Genomic DNA, 11,733 nt, shown 5'->3' on the forward strand with positions numbered 1-11,733 from the left:
TCTCAGCGGGGACCGTAAGAGGCTGCTGTGATAGTCGTGTTACGACAGCGGAAAGGGGACTGAGACGAGGGTATTGGAACAGAGCTTTTGCCAAGGCTTTGAAAGTTACCTAGCCAGATGCGTTGTCAGACATCTCGAGTCACACACAACAGGATGCAGAATGACATGTGGGATCTAAAGTCAATGTGTCCGAGTACTTTTATTGTCTATCGTATTAAAGACAGTACCTTTTTTTTTTAACTGCAAGATCCTTACTTTATTTGACCTGTACGATTACCTATAGTCTACCCAGTGTAGATGTATTAAATATTCTTAGCACCTAATGCTTCCCTATATAAAATGTACAGGATTTTTTTGAGAATAAATCTTAAAACTTCACATCTAAAATGGAGAATTTTTGTTATGATACCTTATTTCAATGAAGGATTAATTTCTAAAAAGAGTTTTCTGTGTTACCAGACATCAAAATCTGGCCGCATTTTTTTTTAATAGACTGAATAAGGCTATTAAATCAGGATAACATATTTGTAACTTACAAGATCATATCCCAGTACTTAAAGCAGTTGTTGATGTGACCGATTATTCAAAAATATCGGTTAGATTCTCCAAAGCTGCACATCCATAAATAAAAGAACTGTTTCTCTGGGCAAGGAACCAATCTGGTTAAAAAGATGATGTGAAAGCAGTGAACATGTAAATGAAAGACTTAGAAAAAAATGAAAATAAAATCAAATAGTGATAAAAAAAGTGTATAGAGAGGCATGCTAGAGAAATAATCAGCATTTATTTTAAAAATAACTGTTTTTTTCTAAAACATATTGGGAAAAGAGAAACCTCATGTGACACATAAGTCTTATGAGTGTAGAAAAGCCCAACTATTCAATACCCGTTTCTGATACATATTTGGAAAGAAGAAAGCAATTTTATTCTTTCTGCATGATGCTGAAAATCTGCACCAAAGATAAAACAGCATTTCTAAATGAAAATATTTTCAAACCAGCCATAGTAGGAATTTGAAAGGAATTAGTTGAGAAACACTTTGAAACTAATGTTATTATACAACACATTTTGAAATACAAAGAAAATACCAAGAGAACTAGAGGCTTGCAGTGTTATTTGAATACTAGAAAAGAATGACAGTTTGTGAAAACTAGTGCCTATAGTTCCAAGGTAAGACAACACAACAGTTAATTCCCATGTTTTAACATGGAACTGAAGACCAGAATTGAAGACTGGAAAATGACATCAGGGAGTGTACTTTCATGGTAGATGGGCCTTCTTGAATAAACCTCTAAAAATTAAGACCATCTTTGTCAACCGTATCACTATTAACTTCTACAGACTAATCAAGGCATTTGACCTGCAATCACATGGCTTTCAAATTCATTAATGTAGTCTTTTTTTTTTTTCCATAGAGTGCAAACTTTGTTTTTAACTATGTTGTGGCCAGAACTTAAGTTTCACGAAATGATGCTGTTCTCAGCAGCGGATTCCAAAGAAAAGTTGGTCTATTGCTCTCTCACCTATTTTTAGATCTATTTTTTTAATTACATTGAAAACCAAAGTAAACCAGAAAAAAGCTTATCTTTCCAAGTAAAAAAATACCACCACCACCTCTCTAAGCACTGTGCTTTCTTCCCCATGTTCAGCACAGCATGTGATGGGAAAAAGATTCTTCTCCTAGGTCAAGTCAGTGCTTTTATTTTCTCTGCAGAACAGAGGAGAAAGAGGGAACGTTCACCTGCTTCGACAGACCTAGGCACATCTTCCAGTCTCGGTCACCGCTACAGCCTCTGCCATTCTTAGTGCTGTAGTGACACTTGTTCCCCTCTGGAGGAAAGAATTACTTGACAGAATAAACATTTTGACCAAATAAAGCCTTGGGAATGCTACAGGGTACGCTGGTGGAACAAAATGACCTGCGGTATACAGGACTGGGTGATTTAATGTCCTTTCTGGATAAGCTCTACTAAGTGATCTTACGGGTACAAGTCCCACGAGATCAGCGTAGCTTCTGCTGGGCTCTCCCTCCCCACCACCCGGCCACCCTCTTCCCCTGACACCAGGTGTACAGGGACAACTTGCCCTCCCAGGGCTGCCTCTCCCCAACAGGCCACAGCTGATGGCTCCAGAGACCCTTTCAAACCTGTGTTTTCCCATCAGTAATTCCTCCAGGTACCTATATCTCGCCCTGTCACACAAGCCCACTGCATGCTGGATGCCTCGTCAGCATTGGGGACAACAATTAGCTAGCATAATACTGCGTATTACTTCTGCGCTTACACAAAGTCACTTCTTTACATCATACGTTGTCGTCTTGTCTTGGCTATCACACAATTTACAGACAGTTTCTTGGTTTTTTCCCCTATGACAGGGACCATGTGCAAACGTCAGTTATTAGCAGCATACATTCAAATTCTGCCACATATCTTTAGATTTCACACATTTCTGCAAATGCACCTCTATATAATACCACAAGCTTTTTACCTACACTTTGATTAGTCTTCTAATGGATTACTGACATCCTGCTGTTTAGTCTGTCTAACCACTTATAAGTTGCAATATTAAAATCCTCATTGCTTCGGTCATGCATCTACAATAATTAGACTACCCATTTTTAGGTCCTCACAGATTGCTTAGATTACAGTTTAGACATTATTGCTCAGATGGGGAGCTGAGACATTAACATATGTATGGCAAGTATTTCTGCTAATTTTAGGTTCCTACTTTCAGAATCAGCTTCACAGATTACTTAAAGCACAGCTTTTACAGATTTCAGTGACAGCTGTGAAATGAACATTGCCACATCAGGATTATCAAGCCAAAAAACTAGAAAACCTGCCATTTGATTATTATCCATTTATGAAGCATTTAGAGCATTACTGTCTGGGGCAAGAAACAGGAACATAAATCGGTTTTCCACAGCAGAGTTCAGTTGCCTTCATCACATGGCCATCATTTTGTAATACCCAGCCTCATTCACCATTTATCTTTATCTTCTACAGCAAATAAGGGGTCACACAGACAACGCAATTCACTATACATTTCTGATTCATTCTTTGAATGCAGTACATGAAACCTAAGTTCTTGTGGAACTATAGCATGAAGAAAACTTAGTATGTCCACATATGATAAATTATGATTGCATCCTTCATCTTGATTCTTAAGCACTGAGTTTGCAAAATTAATAATGTTCTTTGATATAGGTAGCATCCTACAATATTAAAAGAGAAAATCAATTTTCCTCTGACATTTCATAACATGACACCCTGCGGCGTCACGAGTTCAGAACCTTAAGCTCTCCAGACTTTTGGTGTTTGAGAGGGTGGAGTGATCTGGCAGTGTTAATTACCAGCCTCTGAGCAGAAGGTGTTACACAGCAGGAGGAGACATTTTGCAGGAGACAGTAAGCAACAGGACAACCTTGAGCTTCCTTCCGTCTTTGTAGCACAGTGCTCACCCCACCAAACGCAGCTCCTTTTTCTGCTCAGCCTCATCTTTTCCTCACCCTGGCTGCTTACCTCACTTCCATCCTTTCTTGCCTAATCACTACCCGCTTCCCATCCTCTTGTCTCCTCCTGTCTGCGTAGGGTCCTAATACTGGTCTCACCATCCTCTGACCTTATTCTTCAGGCACTCTCCTCTCCTCTCTCAGAGCTCCTTGTCCTTCTCCTTTAATTCTCTCCTTCTCCACTGTTCCCTGCCGGCTCCCTCTCACACACCCCTTTCCTCAGTCTCTACTCTCTCAGACCAGCGGCCTTTCTGATTTCCACTTTCCCTTTCTAAGTCGCGTTAGCCTTTTCCCTCACCTCTCTTCTCCCTTGTTCCACCTTCCTCTCCCTTTAGCCGCTACTTTCAGTCTCCTTGCTCAGTCCTTCCTAATACATTTTCACCTCCTCTATTCTTCCAGACACAACCAATATGACTTCCTCATCCTCTCAGCTCCCTACACCTCCCCACCTCGAACCAGTCATCTCAAAGTCTGATTTGATGGCTTCAAAGCATAGGACATACTGCACCAACAGGAAACCTTTGCTGAGATCACTGGTGACAGCTCCTGTGATGAGTTTCACCTTGGTCTCTAGCATCCAGGAGCATCCATTAGAGAAGGTTAGTTTTTACACTGGTGCAACTAGGCTTGAACAGGCTCGTTAGCTGTTGTGGAGTGGCCTGTCAGAGGAGTCTCCCCTAGACACAGTGATTTTGTGGAGAAATACTGCAGAAACCCTTATTCATTTAAGAAAAGGCATTGCTTAACACAAGATTCCCAGAACCGTTCAACACAGGCAAAGTACTAATTTCTCACTTTCTGAAAAATTGAAATTATTTTGGTAAAGTTTTGTTTGTCTTTTTTTCCGAGAGAAAAAAAAAAGGCACATTGCACATAAAATTTCAGAGCCAATGGTTGAAGCCTGGTAGAGTTGCTATAAACAGTCAAGACAGGTTTGGAAGAGTTGCTATAAACAGTCAAGACAGGTTTGGAAGCTGGGTAGCCCCACGTGCTATTAACGGAGAGGTGCAAGCAGCCTTGCCCATGCAGCAGTTGTAGGCAGACCAGCCTGTGCAGACAATGGTCTAAGTTCCAGAGCTTCAATTTATCATTGTGTAGTCTTTTCACTACCCTCTACCTGAAATCAGAGGAAGATAATTTCCCGAGGAAAATCTCATCCCTGATTTTCTGCAAGGATATTATTTTTTTTAGTTGTACACACAGATATACAAGATGGACATTATTTTTCTAGCCACAGGGAAGCCAGTCAGATTAACGCCCAAGTTAAATGAAAGAAAAGAAATAATAAAAAATTATTATTACACAATGATTATTTGAGCTTGTGCAAAGGCTGAAGTAATTTCGCTTTCCTATACACAAATCTGGAAGGGATCTTAAAATTTGTTACAAACTAAGCAAACAAGAGCACTATCATGCACATCATAAACTTGCACTCTTCCAAATGATTTGGGACGGTCTCTTTCCCACATTTGATAGAAAGCATTTGGTATAAGAAATCTTAGCCTTGAAAACAGCTGTCATGTGCATGCAGCACCAGAAGGCCTAACAAATTTCAGATGGTTTTAATAAAGTTTTCCTTGGCATTTTGAAGTGGCAGTAAGGGAAGGAAAAAAAAACAAAACAAGGAGATGAACAGAAAGAGGTGAGGGAAGGGGAACTGTAGGCACAAGCAGAAATAGGATTGGAAAACTTCAGGTAGGGGCACAGAGCATACAGGGTTAAAATAATAACCGTCGCAATTGTTTTCCACAAGAGGCCTGCCAAATCCCTTCTGGAATTCACTTTGAATAGTTTTAGATACTAACGTTCTTCTGTTTTACTTAATGATTGATAAATGAATTGTTTGTGGGACTGTCACTTAGCCAAAGTCCAGGAGGTCAAACCAGTTTTGGACCCCGGAAAGCTCATCGAAGCACCTCTAAAGGCACAAACGCGCGCTATGGTTACTGCCGTGGTTACAGTTGGTTATCGTACTAAAAGAGAAGATGCAGCAGCAGCCAGCGCAATGCCAGCCACACGCCCAAGCAACCTGCCAGCTTTGCGGGGGCAAGGGGGGGCAGATGTCTGTCCTGGCTACCCATTCAACGGTGCCAGTTCCACAACCAGAGTCTGAAATTTACTTTTCTCCATGTTACAACTGATGCTGTTGGGCTGCTGCAAGCCACGGATGCTGCTTTGTTGTCAAAGAAACCCTCTACCTGGCATAGTGCATTCCACACGGGAAAGTATTCAGGCAGTTGCTGGTGCATAAAAAAGCTATGTAGTTTGACTATTTGGATTTTGGGAGGAAAGATTTTCACATAAAAAGATTTAATGAAGAATTTGAAGGACGAGCATAAAAGAGCTATTGGAGTTATTTCTGTGCAACTTGAGCTGCTGAATGGAAAACTAAGCAGATGTAGATTGAATTGATACGGAAGGATCGGGCAAGAGTAGTTTTGGTACCACAGATATTTCTCATTTTACTTTTTAAGAATTAGGAGTATCTGTGAGTTGTAGAAATAACAAAAACACATTGAAACTCTACAGCTGAACTTGTAGCAGTCCATAAACAACAAATCCAATTTCTAAGCAGAACTATACCTACTTCAGGAGGGTTTGTTTTAATATCAGCTAGTCTAAAGACTTCAGCAAAGCTTAAATCTACCGTGTGGATGAGATCAGCCGACGCGTAGCTGTGGTTACGATTCAGATTGCCGGCTAAAACTCTGAAAGTCAGTGTAGCTATCTGTCTTGGTTTAAATCACAACACTACTAACTGAGTGAGGTTAGGAGAAGCGGCACTAAGCAGGAACTCATTTTGATCCAAAATAGAGCGCGAACAGGCAGCAGAGCCTCCAGGCACGCGTGTGCTTTAATCTGTGCCCGCACGGCTTCTCTCTAACAAATCTAGATGAGCCACGTGGTTTTCTTATAAGTGTTATATATGCTATATATGATGAGCCAACAAACACCTTAAAAAGGTAATGGCTATTGTAACTATTATACTAGAAGGTCTGTATCGTCATTCACAGCCCTCATCTGCTATCCTATTTTGCAATATGCCTTAACATTTTTCAATAGGTTTTATAAATTCCACAGCTGAGATGAATTTAACTCAGCAGAAATTATACCAACAATGATTTACACATCTTGTATAAATGTTTCAACATTTTACTGTTCTGGTATAGAAAAGAGTAATTTGAAAGGCTTAATTTGCTTGAAATCCTTTAGCTTTTGTTCTGCATACTTTGAAGTACTACCTTTAACTATTGGATTATTGCTCATGGATAACACGGGTGTATGTGAAGCCAGACTTTGCTCATGGGCTTGATAAGATCTCATTATCATAGCCTGCTTAATTCCAAATACATTAATATCACTGTTTCTTCGTGCTTGCAGGTCACATATTGTGTATTCCTCCAAAACGTAATAGAAATGCTTAGAGTTTTCCCACAGATTTAACTAAGCTTTGCAACCATAAAAATAACTGTACGTGGAGCTTTATTTCCCAAACTTCTAATGCGGGCAATATCCCTTACAAATCTTATGTTAAGCAGTATAGTATGCACACGTAAACCCAAAAAGGTTTAACTGAAAAGCAGGAGAGAGACCAAGCTATTGTTCAGTACAGAAAAAGGTGGCAGGATTCAACCTTATGCTCCTATTAGTTTAACAAAATAGTTGATATTGCAAAAGGTAACTAATTCATCTACAAAGTTAATAAAACATTATTCTAGTATTGACACAGTGCAACAAAAAGCATTTTTAATATAAAAATTACAACTAAAGGAAATTACAATCATTAGGAAAATCCAACATATAGATCAGCATCAATATTGGCAGCTTCACAGGGACAGCTTTACCCGAATTGAAAGCAGCACTTACAAACAGGGTACTCGAATGGAATGAAGAAAACATTACTAAAGTAAGCAGAAGGTCAGGTGTAACTCCCACCACACTGAAGGGACTTGCATCTGAAGAAAGCTTAAATTTAATTCAGTCTCCATCTTGCATCTATGCTGCCTATCACGCTGAATCAGACAGTAAAAATTCCTGTTACCTGAACACAATCTACTTTTTGAGAGCTACCAATTCTGGTAGCACTGCACAGTGCCACTAAAACCTACTGAACTGAGTCTAAAATGGGGATTTCAAGGCATCCGAAATGAGTCAGTTCTATACGTTCCTTCATTAAATATTTACAGCAAGTATTTTTGCAATGTTTAAACTGTTTCTTATTTTTTAATTTCAGCTCATAACTATGAATAGTAACTCTCAAAGCATTAAGTACAAAAATATCTGATCCTTACACGTAGCTAGTAACCTTGAGAGACTGCATTGCACTTCAATTCTATCAAAGAATAATTGCCACGAAGAACTGTAAAATAACACTGAGATATCACAGTTTTTAAAAGTTTATCAGCTATCTGTTTTGCAGTGCTCAAAGCAAGAAAAAAAGCCAGATACACTTACCCTTGGTACCAATAAGCAGCAACATATAGAAGCAGCACTCGGATGTCATATCTGTCTTTCAGCAATTCAATGAATAAAGTCAATGAACGTTGTCCCTGAAATTGCACACCAGCCAGCGCGCTGCTCGAACGCTCTGCTTCCGACAGCCTTCAGCAGAGCACGAAGCAAGCTCCCTTCTCTCCCCTGCCTTCCTCCCTTACTCTCCTTTGCGCTAGGTCTCCCTCCTCTCTGGCGCACGCACACACACCACCACCCCCACCACCCCCCCCCCCCCGAAAGTTTCCGGGAGCACACCGGCTCCTCAGGCTCTCCCTTACAGGACGGGGGCTGCTCTGCAGCAGGCGAAGGCTGGGGTGTGCATGGACACGGGTCTGCCCCAAGGAAAGCTGCTGCTGCTGCACAACACACAGCCAGGTCCAGAGAATTGTCACCAGTAGTCCAATTTCCCTCCCCCCCCGCCTTATTTTTTTTTTTTTAAATAAGTCACAATACTGCAAGAGGCCTGAAAAGTACAGTTTTATTTAGGCAAATCTGTTTGAAACTAAACATTTGCTATAGTTTAGATAAAAACTGGTGGTTTCTCAAGTAAGGGGAAGTGAAATTTATAAACACAGTCCCTTTGTAGCAATCTGGTCACTCACTGGAATACAGAAAAATGCACAATGTAATTTATTTCCAATAACAGCATGTCACTATTTTTACACATTAACCACTCTTTGTGACTAATGTTAAAGAAAACAATCTGAAAGAGCAAAGAGGGATGTTCAGAAACATATACTATATGGGAATAAGATTTTTCACTGATTCTCTCCTTATTTAAACACTTTGAGACATTCCTCTCTGGCTCTTGGCTTTACTGTTACCTGTAGATCATGGTATACTCGATCACATATACAGACACGTGGTTAAAAATATTTTTTTATGATGTGAAGCCTAACACTCATCAGCATAGCAAGGTATATTTCAAAACAAATCACTCAGTTGAGATGAACTTGAGACAAGAAGCTAAATTATATCTGCCATCAGATGATTCAGATATTTTTCTCTTTTTCTCTATTAAAAAAAAAAAAGAGGCAAAAACCCCCAACTTGATAGATTCAATAGCTTGCCAGGATGACACGAGTCAGGGAGCACGAGTAATGTGTCAGCAGCTACGTCAGGTACTTAGGAAGAAAGCCTCTCAGACAAAGGAAATGTGAGCATGCACGAACACATACATGAAATGGTGAATTTGGAGAGCGGGAAGAATCTATACCATAGTCGAAAGTCCACAACATTGCTATGGCAAAGCTGTCCATAAAATAGATATTATGAACTGTCAGTCTCTTGATATCTAATATAAAAGCATACAAAATACAGAAGGGGTTAAACCAAAAGATTCTTGTCTATGGAAGCCCCAAAAGGTATGTGGGCATCTTCTGTACCAACACCAGTACTAGGCAGTGTCCAGGTGAAAAGGGATTAAATGGATTAGGGACCTATAAAAGATTTCTTTTATAAGGTGGGGAATAGTTTTGGAGCACATCAAGTAAAAGCAGTTGCCTCAAACAACTAATCAAGACTTAAGCTAACACCTAGATAGTCTAGGGCTAACGCCTGAGCTGAAAAGGGCTTCCGTGGTGGGAAAATAAGAGGAAGAAACTGAACCAAGAACGTGAAGAATAAGAGAAGTATACTTTCAAGGAGAGTTAAAACAAAAGCTCTACCTCTTCACTGCAGGGTGAGACAGAACTGATGTTCTAGAGAAAGTTTTTTTCTAGTATAGTTTCCTCTGTGGCTTTCTGCTTCTGATTTAGTCACCTCTATTTGAGATGTTTAGGAACCATATATATTTTTGGACTATCTTATTTTTACCTGATAATACAATAAATCAAGCAAGCTGTTTCTTCAAAAAAAGCAGCTATAAAAACCTCAAGATTTTTTACCTGAGGGTAAACAGGGAAAACCCAAAATGCAGTGCATACCACCCACACGCATCTTCTGAAGCTCTACCCCAATGGGAGTTGTCACTTTCCAGCCTTTCTCTTTTTCAAGGACCTTTAGCAAGGATACTCATTAAAGTTAATTTTGCTACAAACACTCGCTCTATGGAAAATCCACTGAGATCTTCCTTCTTCTAAATTGCTTATATATTCATAATAAAAATACATAAAGCAGCAGCACTTTCCAGCCCATTCCCTCAGTGTAATTATATTTAAACCAAGAAGCTAGAGTTACAAACATGCACACTTCTGAACTCTGGAATGCAGACCAGAGAAAGGAGGAGAGGCAAGCTTATTATTAGAACAAACCATGAAATAGGACATTACTAGCTTTTGAAAAATGGTTTTGGCTTACCTTACTTGAAAGCTTTTTTACTACTTCTTTGAAGCACTTGTGTGCATTAGAAAGTCAATAAGTACTTTCCTCCCGCCTAAAATGCAAAAAAACTATAACATTTGGTGGTTTAGAACTCTCTTTTCAAGAAAACAATGGCTTTATATGCTAGTTCCTTACGGAGCAAGGAAACAACACGTCAGAATTACATATTTGTTTCAAACAACTTGGAGAAGACATTCGGCTTCATTAGGATGGTCAGTATTTGCTTGTATTTCTACTTACAGCAATTCTACAATTGAAATTCCAAAACCGTCACAGAAAACTGTAGTATGGGTTATGATGCAGATGTTTACCTCTGAGTTACACGAAATCAACAGGTTAAACTGAATTCACTAGTATGAAAAAGGTGTCATTTGCCTTCTTTACTAGCTACTGACAAATGCTGGCAGTTTGACTTGCTGTCTTCACAGCTACCTGGCACCGGTCTAAAATTGCAGTTTTAAAACTGTTGGAACCTACACATCAGATGTGTGGGGACACCCCACCATCCCACCCCAAACATTCAACCAACGTTGCATCATCAGCACCACAAACTGTCAGAAGACATTAATGAGCTGTTTCACTAGATCCAAATAAGTATGGCTATTATTTTATTGAGAAGAGTCACCTCCTGTTTCTATTACAAAGCGTTAGAAATTAAATAGAGTATGCAGGGCTTAAAATTAAATAATGGTAATTATGACAGACTTGCAGATAAGCATTGCTAGCAAAGTTCTAGCACTTTGTAGTCTTTTTTTCTATAACTCACGTTAGGTGCTACGTAGAAGGAAATTCCTACAAGTAAACAAGTCATATTCATATGCATCAGCACTGTAAGCATCACCATTAAAAATAAAAATACACTATGCCATAAACCATTGCAGAAATAAGTTAGAATTCCTTTTCAGCTTGAATAAAAAGGTTTACTTACTCACAGGCTGCAGCTACTCCATTGGAGGTTAACAAACATTTTACCTCAAACTCTACCACACTCAATGAGACAGCTGATAAGTTTCAAGCAGATTCAGTACAGGTGGGAGCAAAGGTAGCTCTCAGTTTTAGTGCACGGGGGGCAGATAGATGCATGCAAACTCTACCTCTTACCAGGCTGCTCCAAGTACTAAGCAGTATGGGTCTCATTGTCCTTTACCTAATGTGGGAATTGTCCTTGGTTTGATTAAGAATAGTTTCGAGGATGCTTTGTGTCACGTATCAAATCAAAGACCCACAAGACAATAGGTACGGCGATGGTGACTTTATAATGAAGAGTTGCTCATTAAGCAAATTTTCAGCTGAAAGTACTGATGAGGTTGTCAGCTGTTTTGCTGCCCTAGCGAAACACAAGCAGTGCAGAGTGAAGCACTGAAAGTAAACCTGGGCCCATGTTGCCATCCTCAGTCATGAAGACT

General features: G+C 39.6%; 1 protein-coding gene across 3 annotated transcripts in view; it reads right to left on the reverse strand.

The window, feature by feature from the left end:
- Nucleotides 1-8,337, reverse strand: part of RXFP1 (relaxin family peptide receptor 1) — a 50,813-nt gene extending 42,476 nt beyond the window's left edge. The window contains exons 1-2 of one of the 3 annotated variants that reach the window (XM_054823060.1): nucleotides 8,284-8,337; nucleotides 7,967-8,021 (exon numbers count right to left, since the gene is read on the reverse strand). In XM_054823060.1, the coding sequence (XP_054679035.1) occupies nucleotides 7,967-8,015 (49 nt within the window). In that variant the 5' untranslated portion in view covers nucleotides 8,016-8,021; nucleotides 8,284-8,337. Of the gene's footprint in view, nucleotides 1-7,966; nucleotides 8,130-8,283 lie in introns of those variants that run through there. The other 2 variants (XM_054823059.1, XM_054823061.1) reach the window with 2 other exon arrangements.
- Nucleotides 8,338-11,733: the final 3,396 nt, after the last annotated feature.

The sequence above is a fragment of the Grus americana genome, chromosome 4 (assembly GCF_028858705.1).
Source record: "Grus americana isolate bGruAme1 chromosome 4, bGruAme1.mat, whole genome shotgun sequence".
Classification (NCBI taxonomy): domain Eukaryota; kingdom Metazoa; phylum Chordata; class Aves; order Gruiformes; family Gruidae; genus Grus; species Grus americana.